This window comes from Jaculus jaculus, chromosome 23 (genome assembly GCF_020740685.1).
Source record: "Jaculus jaculus isolate mJacJac1 chromosome 23, mJacJac1.mat.Y.cur, whole genome shotgun sequence".
NCBI lineage: Eukaryota > Metazoa > Chordata > Mammalia > Rodentia > Dipodidae > Jaculus > Jaculus jaculus.
In genome coordinates, this window is record NC_059124.1 from 5,307,251 (window position 1) to 5,323,550 (window position 16,300).

Below are 16,300 nucleotides of genomic sequence, written 5' to 3' on the forward strand. Positions count from 1 at the left end.
AAATTAAAAAAAAAAAGAGGCTGAGGACGTGTCCAGTTGAAGATGAAGTGAGGTGTGGGCGTCTGGGAGAAGGAGACTAAATCTCACAAAGTGTCATTGGAAACGTGTGTGACTCAGCTTTCTATTACTGCAACAAGATGCCTGAGAAAATAAACTTACAGGGACACAGAAAAAAAAAAAAGAAAGAAAGAAAGAGGCAGATAGAGGGAGAGAGAGAGAATGGGTGCACCAGGGCCTCCAACCACTGCAAACGAACTCCAGATGCGTGCGCCCCCTTGTGCATCTGGCTAACGTGGGTTCTGGGGAATCAAGCCTTGAACCGGGGTCCTTAGGCTTCACAGGCGAGCACTTAACCGCTAAGCCATCTCTCCAGACCAAGGGGTTTTTCCCTGTGGCTCTATTTTTGTGATGTTCTTCTAACAAGACTTAACGGACTGCAGGTATACAGCTCACAGAATACTCGTCTGTGTACATCGACTCAGCTATGGTGAAGGTCAGATTTGAGAATATGGATGACTTCTACAAACAGGGACTCCCTTATGTGGGCCAGGTAAAACTTCTTTTTATTATTGTCATTATTACTATTATTATCATGAATGACATATTTCATATGGATACATAGTGTGTTGGTTCCCTCTCTTCCGTTGTTCCTGCCCCCATTCTGCTCGGGACGCTCCTCAGTGGGGTTGCAAGTATTCCCCATGGGGTTATGGGTTATGCATTGCGGGAGCAGCAGTCAGGTTTTTCTAAGGGGGGGAGGGACTGCCTTTGGACATGATGTCTCAGCCTTTCCACCCCCTCTTCTGCAAAGTTCCCTGAACGGTGGTGGGTGAGTTTTAAGCCTACTCCAGTGATGAGGAGCTCTTAGAAGCCTCTGGATCTCGGCTTTGGTAGGTGTTGAGTGTCCTCAGGGTCTGTCTCCTTCACCCTGGCGCTGATTATCAGGTTCAGCATGGAAGCAGCTTTCTTGCTCATCTCTCCACTTCCTCTGTGGATTCAGCTGTGGCTTGGCTGAATTGTGAGGGGTAGTTTATCTCCTCCTGTCTCTCTACCTTCTGAAAAAGAACAGACTCTCCAATGGAGAGTGAAGTCAGCATAGTTTAAGTGGGATACACATTATTAATTTAGGGAGAATTTGATGCATGTAACCCCTCTATCTGCCAAAGACTAGTGAGAGCTTGACACCAGAGAACATAATCTTTGTCTCCATAGGATCCTGATCTGGTTCCCATTTCCAGATATGGGCTTCCTTACACTGAGCAGATCTCTTAGCCAATCAGAAAGCTTTTGGTTACCCACCTAGGCTGTGTGCCACTATTGCACTGGCGTGGACATCCTGTCAGGGTGTTTGCCTCTGAGTAGCTTAGACCTCTGGTTGCTGGGAGGCTGTTGTTGACCACTTTCCCCCAGTAAGGAGCTCAGGTAGCGATTTCTAGCACTAGACAGGCTAACTGTCCGGGGACTGGCTCTCTTCCACATTCCAGCCATGTTCTGCCTCTCCGTGCTCTGTGTCGGCAGCATATGGTGTCTTCAGCAATGGGGTCTTAGCTTTTGCCTCAGGCAGGTCATGAAGTTGGAAGCAATGAGTCCTTTACATATTCATTCACTCATCTGTTGTATCCGCTGATTCATGAAGTCACTTGCCCATCTAGCCAAGAGAAACCACAGTGCCAGAAGCTCAACAGTGAGCTCTGTAAAGTGACCTATGCGGCTGGTCATCACAGGGTGTCTTGGCTGCTGCAGTTTGCCCCATTATAGTCATTAATAGTGTCCCCTTTCATCCTCAAAATGTCAGAGGTCGGACAGTGCATTTTACAATCGGCATCAGAATTAGGAGTACACTGAGATACCACTCTCCCTACTTCCATGGAGCTTACAGTCTAACAGAGAAAATAGACATTAAACAAATAATTTTCCTCACCCCCCCCCCCGAAAGAAAAGACTTAATTTAGGCTGGGGAGATGCTCATTGGATAAAAGCACTTGTCGGGCTGGAGAGATGGCTTAGCAGTTAAGCGCCAATGAGAAAGACAGTTCCAGTAACTAGCTATGGCTTAACAGAACAGTGACTAAGATGTTTTAAGAGGAAAGTAGGAAGTTTTGTATTTTAGAAATTTTGGGTTTGGGCCAGTATAGAGTAGACACAAGCAATACAGAAAGAGAGATTGGTAATTGACAATATGCCTGCGGAAATGATGAGAAATTGACATCAAAGAAAACAGTGACAGCGATTTAACATGTCGGAGACAGAATGATGAAAATATGAAATATTGGGCTGGAGAGATGGCTTAGCAGTTAAGGCACATGCCTATGAAGCCTAAGGACCCCTGTTCAATTCTCCAGGTCCCACGTAAGACAGATGCACATGGTGGCGCATGCATCTGGAGTTCATTTACAGTGGCTAGAGGCCCTGGTGCGACCATTCTGACTCTCTCTCTCTCTCTCTCTCTCTCTCTCCTTCTCTCTGTCTCTAATAAATAAATGAAAATAAAATCTTTTTAAAAATAGGAAACATTTTATTCATAGCTTAAAACTATGATTAAAGGAAAAGAAAGCCTTAACCTGCACCTCTGTATTTGATGTTAGTAACTAAAGGAATGGTTGAGCTATTCACTAAAATAAGTAACAGAGCTGGGTGTGGCAACACACACCTTTTGTCTCAGCAATAGGGAGGCAAAGGTAGGAGGATCTCTATGAGTTCGAGGCCACTTTGAGACTACACTGAGTTCTAGGTCAGCCTGGGCTAGAGTAAGACCCTACCTTGAAAAAACAAAAAATAATAATAATAATAATAAAGGAAGAAAAAAGGGAGAAGTTTGGAAGCCATAATAAACCATTTGCATTTTAGAGTTTCTATACCTTTTTTAAAATCATAACATTCAGAAAACAGTAATAGATAAGAACCTAAGTTTACAAAGATCTTTATATGTGGAAAAAATGGTGTCTGTGATTGTCAGTGTCTTGATGGCTCATGTCATAAAGTCATCAGGAGTGGGGGAAACCTCCCTGGAAATTCACACACCAGGGGAGAGGCAGGTTTGGGAGAGAGACACACCCCAACAAAACCAGTCTCCAGATTTTCTAAATGCTTCAGAAGGTTGTTTTAGCTGGAAGCAGTGATATACTTCCTTCCCTCTGGAGGCAGAGGCAGGAGGATGGCGAGTTTGAGGCTAGGCTGTACTACTTACGAAGACTTTCCTTCAAAACAAAAGCAAATTTATTTTCTTCCTCTTGCACAGATTAAATTGCTTTATCCTAACAACTCTCCCATCCCAAATGAAGTGATCCAGCTGCAACTGCAGGGTGAGACCGTGGGTACCTACACCACAGATGTGAATGGCACTGTTGAGTTTTCCTTGGACACATCAAAGATCACATACCCCAACATCACTCTAAAAGTAAGTTATCCAAAGGCAAGTAGAACAACAACAAAAAAAAAAATGTTCTTATCCGTGCTTGGTGGCACATGCCTTTAATCACAGCACACAGGAGGCAGAGGTAGAAGGATGGCTGTGAGTTTGAGACCAGCTTGACTCTGGGTGAGTTCTAGGTCAGCCTGGGCTAAGGTGAGACCACCCCCCAACACACACACACACACCCCTGGAAAAAAAACAACAAACAAAACCATATTGTTTAGCTAAGATTAGCTCTGCTAGATGATATTCATGGAAGAGAAATGAGAATGCAGGGGACTGGAGAGATGGCTTAGCAGTTAAGGTGTTTGCCTGTAAAGCCAAAGGATACCAGTTTAACACTCCAGGACCCATGTAAGCCAGACGCATATGGTGGTGCATGCATCTGGAGTTCATTTGCAGTGGCTGGAGGCCCTGGCACGCCCATTCTCTCTCTCCCTCTCTCTCTCTCTCTCTCTCTCTCTCATAAATAAATAAAATATATTTTAAAAAAAGAAAGAGGGTCGGGAGTGGTGGCACATGCCCTTAATCCCAGCATTCAGGAGGCAGAGGTAGGAGGACCGCCTTGAGTTCAAGGCCACCCTGCGACTACATAGTGAATTCCAGGTCAACCTGAGTTACAGTGAAACCCTACCTCGAAAAAATAAAAAAAGAAGAAAGAACTGAGAATGCATGTCGGTGTGTTGTAAGGAACAGTCTCTATTAAAAGCAGATAAAGAAATTGACCTATGAATCCTGGGGGAAGACAGAAGCATAGCACAGATCCTGAAATGCATGGAGGAGGATTAGTTGATTATAAACAGAGTTTCACTTTCACTATGGAAATGGAAGACAATTACATTTCAAAAAAAAAAGAAATTCTTGGAACACTTTGTAATCTATTACCATGGAATCATGTAAAGGAAAATATTATAAATACATTCAAGAAAGAAAGCCTAAGCTGGGCGTGGTGGCGCACGCCTTTCATCCCAGCACTCAGGAGGCAAAGGTAGGAGAATTGCTGTGAGTTCGAGGCTACCCTAAGACTCCATAGTGAATTCCAGGTGAGCCTGGGCTAGAGTGAGACTACTTTGAAAAACCAAAAAGAAAGGGAAGAAAGGGAGGGAGGGAGGGAGGAAGAAAGGAAGGAAGCAAGCAAGCAAGCCTTACCATCTGTATTAAATATCAGATATTCTCAAACAATTTTGAAGGACTACCCCCCCAGAACTGATAATTAGAGTGACCTCCTTGCTCTGTTTCCTAAAATCGTTTTCATCTTTCGTCAAAACTCCTTCGTAGGTTATCATTATCAAAGTCAATTTCTGCATTCATAAGTTCCTCAAAATGAGAGAAATAGACCCATATACATGCCAATAAAGCATAATTGCAGTACAGAGCACAGCGAAATGTGGGGGGGAATATTAGTGAACCAGGACATACAGAGATAATCAGTTGTGTGCACTCCGGAGTAGGATAGGGAATTGAATGATTCGATGGTTTAGGAAAACACACTTGAAATCTTCCTACACAGTGGTAAGTGATAAGCTATCTGGTCAAATAGCCTTCTACTTATCCACTCTCTTTCTCTTAAAATAACTCTAGATTTGGGCTGGAGAGGTGGCTTAGCGGATAAGGCATTTGCTTGCAAAGCCAAAGGACCCAGGTTCGATTCCCCAGGACCCATGTCAGCCAGATGCACAAGGGGACGCATGCATCTGAACTTTGTTTGCAGCAGCTGGAGGCCCTGGCACGCCTATTCTCTCTCTCTCTCTCTCTCTCTCTCTCTTTCCCTCTCCCTTCCTGTCCCTCTCCCTCTCCTCTCCCTCTTTCTCTGTCAAATAAATAAAAAAATAAAATAACTCTAGATTTGACTCTCTGTCCAGGCTATCTACAACGCCACGGAAAATTGCAAAGTGGAAGGCTGGGTGTTGCCCAGATACCCGCAGCCAGAGTACGTGGCATACCGATTCTACTCCAAGACAAACAGCTTCCTGAAGATTGTGCCACAGAGGGGGGAGCTGAGGTGCCAGCAGCAGGAGCAGGTGACCGTGCACTACCTTCTCAACACAGATGACCTGGAGGACAAGATCTTCACCGCCAGCTTCAACTATCTGGTATGAGCTGAAAGTATTCCTCCACAGCCAAGACCGCTTCTTTTTCTTTGTTGAGTAGAACTTCACTCCAGTCCACACTGACCTGAAATTCACTACGGAGTCTCAGGCTGGCCGCGAACTAACAGTGATCCTCTTACCTCTGCCTCCCGAGTGCTGGGATGAAAGGCGTGCGCCACCATGCCTGGCTTCCAAGATCGCTTCTTGACTTGAAGACGTCTTTTTTAAAAACTCATTTATTTGAGATCTGGAGGGATGGCTTAGCAGTTAAGGCATTTACCTGCAAAGCCAAAGGACCCTTGTTCAATTCCCCAGGACCCCCGTTAGACAGATGCACAAGGGGGCACACACATCTGGAGTTCATTTGCAGTGGCTGGAGGCCCTATTGTGCCCATTCTCTCTCTCTCTCTCTCTCTCTTTCTCTCTCCCTCTTTCTCTGTCAAATAAATAAATATAAATAAAATTTTTTTTAATTTATTTATTTGAAAGAGAGAGGGGGTGGCAGGTAGAGAGAAAATGGGTATACCAGGCCACCAGCCACTGAAAATGAACTCCAGATGCATGCACCACCGCCACCTTGTGCATCTGGCTTATGTGGGTCATGGGAAATCCAGCAGAGGTCATTTGCCTTTGCAGGCAAGTGCCTTAACCGCCAAGCCATTTCACCCTTGTATAGTCTTTCAGACATCTTTTGAACTTCATATGAATCATTTACCAACTATCCTGAAAAGAAAAGGCTCACTGTAAACATAAAAGATAAAACTTAGATAACTGAAGTTTTATATTAAAAAAAAAAAGCTTAAGATTACAAGGCATGTCTTCACGAGCTGTCTATTCCCTCATTCACACCATGCCGGGCAGAGCTGGGAACAAAACAGAGCTGACACTTAACCAGCTATCTGATACTTCCGTCATTATTTGTTTATTTGTTGGTTGGTTGGTTGGTTGGTTGGTTTTTGAGATAGAGTCTTGCTTTGTAACGCTGGCGGGCCTGAAACTCCCCATATGGCATAGGCTGGCCTCAAACTCATAGTGGCTGTACAGCCCCCTGAGAGCGTTCGCAAGCGTTCACCACCATTCCTGGCTATGCATGCCCACGTACACCTTAGCCAGACGCACAAAGGTGAGGCAAGTGCAACACTGCACATGACCACTAGGTGGTGTAAGCATCTGGTCCTTTGTATAAGACACTCTTTGATCATAGGGCTATTAAAGGAATGAGATTCAGCAACATGCATTTCCTCCATGCCTGACACATGAAACACACAGCATATCAGTTTCATATTAATAGATTACTAATTCATATTTTTATGTAGACTCAAGCCTTCATTAAGATAAAGAGGGCTCAGGAGATGGCTTAGTGATTAAGGTGCTTGCCTGAGAAGTCTAAGGACCCATGTTCTACTCTCCAGGTCCCAAGTTCAAGGACAGCCTGGGCTACATAGCAAGTTCCAGACTAGCCATCACTACAGTACAAGACTTTGTCTCAAAACAAAACAAGGGGGGGAGGATGTATGAAGATTATACAAGGGATAGAGAGATAGCTCATCTGTTGAGGTGCTTGCCTGCAAAGCCTAATGACTCAGGTTCAACTTCCCAACACCCACATAAAGCCGGATGCACAAAGTAGTGCATCCATCTGGAGTTCATCTGTAGCAGCTGGAGACCATGGCACACTCTTGCTCTTTCCCTCTCTTTCTCTCTCTCTCTCTCTCCAAATAAATAATAAATATTTTTTAAAAGATTATACAACGGGATGGAGAGATGGCTTAGTGGTTTAAGTGCTTGCTTGTGAAGCCTAATGACCCTGGTTCAAGGCTCCATTCCCCCAGACCCACGTTAGCCAGATGCACAACGGGGTGCACGCGTCTGGAGTTCGTTTGCAGTGGCTGGAGGCCCTGGCGCGCCCATTCTCTCTCTCCCTCCCTCTTTCTCTCTGTCTGTCACTCTCAAATAAATAAATAAAAATTTTAAAAGTTTAAAAAAGATTACACAAAACTAACAAGACACAACAAGGTGTTACAGCACCCATCTGCATTCGCGCCCTGAGAAGGTAGAGACAGGAGTATCAGGAGTTCAAATCATCTCTTTTTTTTATGCCCTATTTACTAAATCTGGTCCCCAACCTTTTTCTCTTTCAGATCTGTGTGTAATAGCATGTGTGTATGTGTGCATGTGGGGGGGGTGAGCATGGTGTGTGTGTTGTCTTCATGTGCCCCTATGTTACCCCATGTGATTACCTGTGGTGGCCAGATTGGAGTTTTGGATCCTGCTCCAACATTCTTCCACCCTTTCTTATTTGAGCGAGAGTATCTTCTTGACCCTGGAGCTTGCTGTTTGTTTGTTTTGTTTTGTTTTTTAACCAGTCCAGGTGACTCTTGAATCTCTGTATAAGACTGAGTACAAGGGCAAGGAGAGATGGCTTAGCGGTTAAGCGCTTGCCTGTGAAGCCTAAGGACGCCAGTTCAAGGCTCGATTCTCCAGGACCCACGTTAGTCAGATGCACAAGGGGGCGCATGCGTCTGGAGTTCGTTTGCAGTGGCTGGAGGCCCTGGCGCTCTTGCGCTCTCTCTCTCTCTCTCTCTCTCTCTCTCTCTCTCTCTCTCTGCCTCTTTCTCTCTCTGTCTCTCTCTAATGAATAAAAATTGAATAAAAAATAAAAATTTTTAAAAAAATCACTGAAATACTAATCAAGGAAAAGTCACTGCCACTCACCGTATCAGGCTGCATCACCATAGGGATGTTGGTAAGTCTGCACACGCTGGCGTCAGCTTACACGTGTGAAGTGCCATGACGGGCTTTCTCCATAGCTCTCAAGCCTGCAGGCTTCCCTTGGCCTCCAGAGACCATCGCTCAAGCCGATGTCAACGAGCACACCGCTGCCGACAAGGGGATGAGAGACGCTCTGTCACCTCCCGCCTTAGTACTTTTTCTTTAAATGTTGGGTGGAGATGCGACATTACAGTAATTAAATTTAACTGCAATCGAATATAGATGAGTAGAAGTGAGAAGGCTTTGCACCTTGTCACAGGGAACTGATCTGTAACGTGGCGCTTCACATTGCCTCACAGAGCACTTATTTATTCTTGAGTATAGTCCTTAGGGATCCTGAGCTCGCTGGTCAAAAACATCAATTGTATCATTCACACCATCAAAGCAAATACACACACACACACACACACACACACACATATACACATACATATATATGAAGCTTAGCTAGATGTGGTTATGCATGCCTATAATCCCAGCCCTCAGGACTGCAGGAGGCAAAAAGTGCAAAGCAAGTTCACGGTCAGCCTGGTTTATACAGCAAGTTCCACACCAGAGAGACTATGTCTCAAAAACAGCTGCAGTAAATCAAGTTGAGCTTCTGCTCCACAACTTAAACAGCCTATTTCTATTCTTCCGTAGATGATTGCCAGGGGAACCATCATTCTTCACGGGCAACAGAACGTTAAGATCAGTCACAACGGTGAGGCCTCCAGCTTGAGCATGTATTTTATGTGAACAGAATGTTTTAATTGGGATGTGTTTTAACATTTTCCTTTAAAAGTCACACACAGCCTTCATATTTTAGGACTATGTATTGCCTTAAGTCACCCTTGGAGAATATTCACTAACATATCTATAGAAGCAACGTTAAATACAAAGCATTAATAAATATTTATAGTGACAATTATATTTGAAACAATCTTCTATGGGAATTTTTGTTCCTTCCCTTTCTCTCCCAAGAAATACAGCTAAGTATTTTTTTTTTACATTCGAACAAAAAGGAATGTAAAAGAAAATGAAACAAAATAGAACTTTAGAGATTCAGTTATTGAGCCAGGCGTGGTGGCACAAACCTCTAATCCTAGCACTCGGGAGGCAGAGGTAGGAGGATCGCCATGAGTTTGAGGCCACCCTGAGACTACATAGTGAATTCAAGGTCAGCCTGAGCTAGGGTGAGACTCTACCTCAGAAAACCAAAAAAAAAAAAAAAAAAAAAATCAGTTATTAGGAAATATTCACCTACCCCTTTCTTTTATAATTTAAGGACCAGGCTATGGTCTTCTCCTAGGAATGCCTTCTAAAGTAACTTTGCTGGGCTGGACCGGACGGCTCAAAATCCCATGGACAGTTTCTACAGGATGAGAGCCAGTTCTGTTACCATGACATCTTTTCATTTCTAGATTTTCTTTCCACAGCTGTGGCCGGCACATTTTCCATCCCCCTGGAAGTGGGCACCGAGTTGGCGCCCTCCGCACACTTGCTGGTCTACACATTGCACCCTGAAGGAGAGGTGGTTGCCGACACCACCGATTTCCAAATCGAGAGCTGCTTCAAACATAAGGTGGGGAAAGGGGGGGGATGTAAATAAGATTCCACCTCAGGTTTGTTCAAATTATTGAAAAAGTAGGGAGACGTTAGAAATATGGTAGGTTTATACATCTTTTCTTTTCTGCGTTGCAAAATGAGAAAGAAAAGATGGCTAAGAGACCGGGCGTGGTGGCGCACGCCTGTAATCCCAGCACTCGGGAGGCAGAGGTAGAAGGCTCACCGTGAGTTCGAGGCCACCCTGAGACTACATAGTTAATTCCAGGTCAGCCTGGGCCAGAGTGAGACCCTACCTCAAAAAAAAGACAGCTAAGAACAGTTGGTAGAGTGTTTGCCTGTTATGCATGATGCCCTGAGTTGAATACCTAGCATGGTGCAAACCGCAGTTGTCCAGACCTTTGATTCTAGCACTTAGAAGGTAAAGGCAGGAATATCAGAAGTTCAAGGTCAGCTTCAGATTTCAATAGTGAGTTCAAGGTCAGCCTATGCTACATAAGACATTGTCTCAAAAATAAATCAATACAATATTTTTAATTAATGAAATATTTTTTAAAAAGCTATAATGAGCCTTGAAAAGTCAAAAAAAAAAAGCTATACTAATGTAGTTAATAAAAAATGGAATACATTTATTTGGAATGTTTCACTTACCCTTCTATGTTATGTATGTCATTAAGAGAGCAGGTTACTCTCTAACTGTGTTTTTGAAAAACATAGGAATAATCTAAGCCAGAGGCAGTGGCACACACCTTAAATCCCAGCACTCGGGAGGCAGAGGTGGGAGATCTCTGTGAGTTCGAGACCAACCTGGGACTACAGAGTGAGTTCCAGGTCAGCCTGGGCCGCAGTGAGACCCTACCTCGAAGGAAAAAAGGAAAATCTAATGATTCTCCCCACACAATGCCCTTGGTCTTTTGTCTCTTCATTTCTAGGTCAACTTGAATTTTTCTAAAGAAACCAGTTCACCGGGATCTGCTGTCGGCCTTCGGGTCTCTGCTGCTCCAAACTGCGTCTGTGCACTCTCAGCCGTGGACCAAAGTGTGCTCTTGATGAGCAGTTACCGCCAGCTAACAGCACAGAGTGTGAGGATGACTTTACCGCTTCTTTTTAATATATTTTTTTAATTTTTTATTTATTTATTTGAGAGCGACAGACACAGAGAAAGACAGATAGAGGGAGAGAGAAAGAATGGGCGCGCCAGGGCTTCCAGCCTCTGCAAACGAACTCCAGACGCATGCGCCCCCTTGTGCATCTGGCTAACGTGGGACCTGGGGAAGCAAGCCTCGAACCGGGGTCCTTAGGCTTCACAGGCAAGCGCTTAACCGCTAAGCCATCTCTCCAGCCCTTACCGCTTCTTTTTAAAGGACCCGAGTCACCATGCCTAGTTTTATTGGATTTATTTTATTTATTCATTATTTATTTGCAAGGACAGAGAGAATTTGCATGAGTACCAGGGCCTCCTGCCCCTGCAAAGGAATCCCCGTATGTACTATTTTGTGCATCTGGCTTTACTAACAGTAGGCCAAATCAAATTCAGGCCAATTCAAACCCGGACCAGCAGGCTTTGCAAGCAAGCACCTTTGTATACTTAGCCATCTCGCCAGCCCCGAACTTTAACAGTTTTATAACCACTTTTAAATTTTGTTTTTGCCCTTTTAATTAATATTGTCTATTTCCTGAATGTCTACTATTTGACACATCTACTGAATGTCCTGATGTGTGTCATGCGACTCTATGATCATATGAACTATATAGAATTACTTATTGTCATATGAACTATATAGAATTAATACCATATAGAATTATAGAATTAATAATTAAACTATATAGAATTAATATCCCCATTTTGACTACTGCATAAACTCGGGCTCCGGAAGTTTTAGAAAATTAGCCGAGGGCATTGCCTGACAATGTAGCAAAATGTGTTACCCATTCAACCCACTATCCGGATGCTCTGAAAAGCCTCATCATCAGTCCTTTTCACTTTTAGAATGAGTAAGCCAACAGTTATTTAACTCATTAAATAACAATTCGGAGTTTTTACAGCTCTGGGATTCTTTCCTAGAAACTTATACACTTGCTTTCTATAAAAATACATAGTTGGGCCCGATGTGGTGGTGCACCCCTTTAGCCCCAGCACTTGGGAGGCAGAGGAAGGAGGATGGCCGTGAGTATGTGGCCATCCTGAGACTCCAGCAGTCAATTCCTGGGCTAGAGCAAAACCCTACCTCAAAAAAAAAAAAAAAGCGTAATAAATGGCTTAGCGTTTAAAGGCGCTTGCCTGTGAAGCCTAAGGACCCGTGTGGGACTCTCCAGATCCCAAGGTAGCCAGACACACAAAGGTGAACCTAGCACAAGGTCGCACATGCCCACCAGATGGCGCAAGCATCTGGAGTTCCACTGCAGTGGCTGAGGCCCTGGCGCACATTCTGTCTCTAAAATGTGCATATATTATATATATGTATATTTATATATAATAAACGGGAGGTGGAACCAAGAGAATCTGGAAGCTCATGACCAGCCAGACTGACATGCACATGAAATAAAGTGGAAAAAAGCATATCAAGGGAGATCCAAGTTCAAGCAGGGTAGAGGGAGAGGACAACACCCCAAGATTGTTCTTAGACGTCTATACGTGTGCCATGGCACACCCACACACGCGTGCACGCACACACACACCATGCACATCTACCCATCATAAAAGATTACAACTACTTCTCTTCTATCGTTTAGGTTTATAATGAGCTGCATTTCAAGAATTTATATGGATATTATTTCAGAAGTCTTAACTTAGAGGACACCCCTAAAGGGCCGTGTCTCAATAATGAACAAATCCTTTATAAAGGAATTTATTACTCACCCGAACGGGCTTTCGGGGTAGATGCTTATGACCTTGTGAAGGTAAGACAACTGTGTCTCGAAATGTGAATAAGTGGGACAAAATGTAAATAAGTAGAGATGAAAGATACATACTCAGTGTTGACTTTTTAACCTAAGAATTCTCAAAGCATCCATTTATGATTGGTAGTTATATCTAAGAAATATCTCAGAGAATATTACATTAGCAAAAGAACTAATATTGTCAGGAGTTGGTGATATATTAAAAATTAAATCAATAATATTACATAATTATGATATTGAAAGGAACTAAAAATGGTATAATATCAGCAAAAAACTAATGCCTGCCGGGCATGGTGGTGCCTGTTTTCAATCCCAGCACTTGGGAGGCAGAGGTAAGTGGATCTCCGTGAGTTCAAGGCCACCCTGAGGCTACATAGTGAATTCTAGGTCAGCCTGGGCCAGGGTGAGACCCTACCTCAAAAAAACAAAAAATAAAAAATAACTAATGCTGGAGAGAATTAGTTTTACTAAAGCAATTGTATATATTATGTACTGAGCATCTAATATAAATATCCAAACATGTTGCTCCTACATCTGCCCTCCTCAAATTTAAATCTACTATGTGAAATATTTAAAGTGCTTACTAATAAGATATTATCTTTAGTCTAACAAAAATGCCTAATTCAAAAATAGCAAAATAAGCTGGGCATGGTGGCACACACCTTTAATCCCAGTACTCAGAGGCAGAGGTAGGAGGATCACCGTGAGTTCGAGGCCACCACTGAGACTCCATAGTGAATTCTAGGTCAGCCTGGGTTACAGTGAGACCCTACCTCGAAAAACCAAAAACAAAGTAGCAAAATATAATAGAGTATGATATGAGTGGGTTTCTTTTTCCTTTTTGAGCTTTTTTCCACTCTAATAAAAGTTTTCATCAATATCTGCAAAGTAAGAAAACAGGGTAGAAACCATTAAATCAAAGATACTAGAAAAATTAAAAACTCAGACCTCAGAAAATGGCTATGAAGTTGATCTAAATGTATGGCCATTGGAAATGGGATTATAAATAACAAGAGTACATCAAAAATATATTCAGGGATCCGGGTGTGGTGGCGCACACCTTTAATCCCAGCACTGGGGAGGCAGAGGTAGAAGGATCTCTGTGAGTTCCAGGCCACCCTGAGACTACATAGTGAATTCCAGGTCAGCCTGAGCTAGAGACCCAACTCAGGAAAAAAAAAAAAAAAAACTTCAGGGACAGGAGAGATGGCTCAGCAATTAAAGGTGTCCATTTGCAAGGTCTGCCAACCCCAGTTGTATACAGCTTCACCCAGGAGACACAGGTGTCTGTGATCGCAACGCACACGCACCTTCAACCATGGGTGGTGGAGCCCAGACTGGCGTTTCTTATAGTGGAAGAGACCTTGTCTGGTAGAAGGTAGAACAAAGGCTGTTCTCCGACTTCCACACACTCACTGTGGCATGTGCACACTCACATGCATGCACATATGAACATAAACACACATTAAATAAATAAAAATGTTAAGTATATTGAGAACAACAACAAAAAAATGGTTCAGACTGCTAATCTTTACTGTTCGATGACCCAAACTGATTTTTATCTTGGAAGGCCATGGGATTGAAGGTTTTTACCAACTCTCACCTCCGGAAACCAGTGCTGTGTAAGAATTCCAATCGAGGTGACTACGATGAATCAAGTGAGTTGTGTTATAAAGATGACCAGTTATCATCTCGTGGCTTGTGTATTTTTTTTTATTCCATGTGCCTATCATATCAAGTGATAAAAATGTAATGAGAGTGATGTAGGCAAACGTTGATACTTGAGAGATTTACATCAACTCTGGGATGTTGACAGTACATAAATGGCAGAATAAATAATAATAAATTTATTAATAAATAATTTATAATAAATAAGAATAAATAAATTTCAGATCGTAATAAGTACTCTCAAATCATTCACCTTGACGGAATGGTTGCTGCTATGCCAAGCTCTGGGTTGTAAACATTTGGCATATATTAACCAATTACTTCACCACAGCCTCTGAATATTGCCTCTAGTTTATCAAAGAGGAAAACAAGGCCCAGAGGGACATTAGCTTGGTTAAAGCAACAGACGATAAGTGATGGAGGCGGGATGTAACGTGGCATTCTGGCCCCACGTGCACGTGTCACTTTATCATCATGTTGTATGATGAGCAGCTACAAAGAAGGTGAACATGAGTGGACCGTGGAGATGCATTTTAAGTAGGAAAGACAGAAAAATCCTTTATGCAGTGGTGCCTTCAAGATCAAAAACCTTAGCCGGGTGTGGCAGCGCACGCCTTTAATCCCAGCACTCAGGAGGCAGAGGTAGGAGGATCGCCATGAGTTTGAGGCCACCCTGAGAATACAGAGTGAATCCCAGGTCAGCCTGGGCTAGAGACCCTACCTCAAAAAATCAAAAAAAAAAAAAAATTCAGAAACCTGGAGGATGGCCATAATATACAAAGAAGCATAGAAATTTAAACATTTATATGTGTGTGTGTGTGTGTGTGTGTGTGTGTGTGTGTGTGTATGTATGTATGTATATAAAATCTGAAACAAAGAAGGGAAATCAGAGCTTCCCATGGTGGGGCACGCCTTTAATCCCAGCACTGGGGAGGCAAAGGTAGGAAAATAGCTGTGAGTTCCAGACCACCCTGAGACTACATAATGAATTCCAGGTCAGCCTGGGCTAGAGCAAGACTCTGCCTCAAAAAAAGGGGGGGCTGGAGAGATGGCTTAGCAGTTAAGCGCTTGCCTGTGAAGCCTAAGGACCCCGGTTCGAGGCTCAGTTCCCCTGGTCCCACGTTAGCCAGATGCACAAGGGGGCGCACGTGTCTGGAGTTTGTTGGCAGTAGCTGGAGACCCTGGCACACCCATTCTCTCCATCTCTCTCTCTCTCTCTCTCTCCCCCTCTTTCTCTATCTGTCGCTTTCAAATTTAAAAAATGTTATTTTAAAAAGGGGGGAGATCATAATTTTAAAAAACCTACCTTAAGGAGTTCCTGAACTACATCAGTAAAAATTAAAAAATTAAAATTTAAACCATGGAATATTTTTTATAATCATGGAAGATGTCAATAAAAATTGAGAAAAAAATTAAGACAGGGATGGAGAGAGGGCTTAGCAATTAAGGTGCTTGCCTGCGAAGCCTTCGGACCCATGTTTGATTTCTCCAGATCCTACTTAAACCAGACACACAAAGGTGAAGCAAGCGCAGTACCACACATGTGCACTAGGTGGCGCAAGCATCTGGAGTTCGATTACAGTGGCTGAGGCCCTGGTGGTCCAGTTTTCTCTCTTGCTCCCTCTCTATATATAAAAAAATCATTCATTCATTAATTTTAAAAAAATTAAGACAAAAATTAAAATTAAGAGCGTCAAGAAAACATCAAACATGCTAATATAGCCAAAAGAAAGAAAAGTCAAATAGTAATTAATTGAAGGAAACAAGATGGGGCACGGTGCGTTGTTAGAGGGAACCATAAAGTAGTCATGACGCGGATTCTGCTGGTGCTTAAAGCAGCAATGAAACTTCTCAGCGTAGCCACCAAAACATTTCAACTCAGGTCCTTAAGAGGGAGCCCACGTAATGGAGT

General features: G+C 43.1%; 1 protein-coding gene across 1 annotated transcript in view; it reads left to right on the forward strand.

The window, feature by feature from the left end:
- LOC105944787 (ovostatin-like) overlaps nt 1-16,300 on the forward strand; it is a 97,813-nt gene that overhangs the window by 46,760 nt on the left and 34,753 nt on the right. The window contains exons 11-18 of the mRNA XM_045139798.1: nt 441-550; nt 3,239-3,397; nt 5,275-5,505; nt 8,917-8,977; nt 9,678-9,838; nt 10,752-10,901; nt 12,553-12,720; nt 14,291-14,378. Of these exons, the coding sequence (XP_044995733.1) occupies nt 441-550; nt 3,239-3,397; nt 5,275-5,505; nt 8,917-8,977; nt 9,678-9,838; nt 10,752-10,901; nt 12,553-12,720; nt 14,291-14,378 (1,128 nt within the window). The remainder of the gene's footprint in view (nt 1-440; nt 551-3,238; nt 3,398-5,274; nt 5,506-8,916; nt 8,978-9,677; nt 9,839-10,751; nt 10,902-12,552; nt 12,721-14,290; nt 14,379-16,300) is intronic.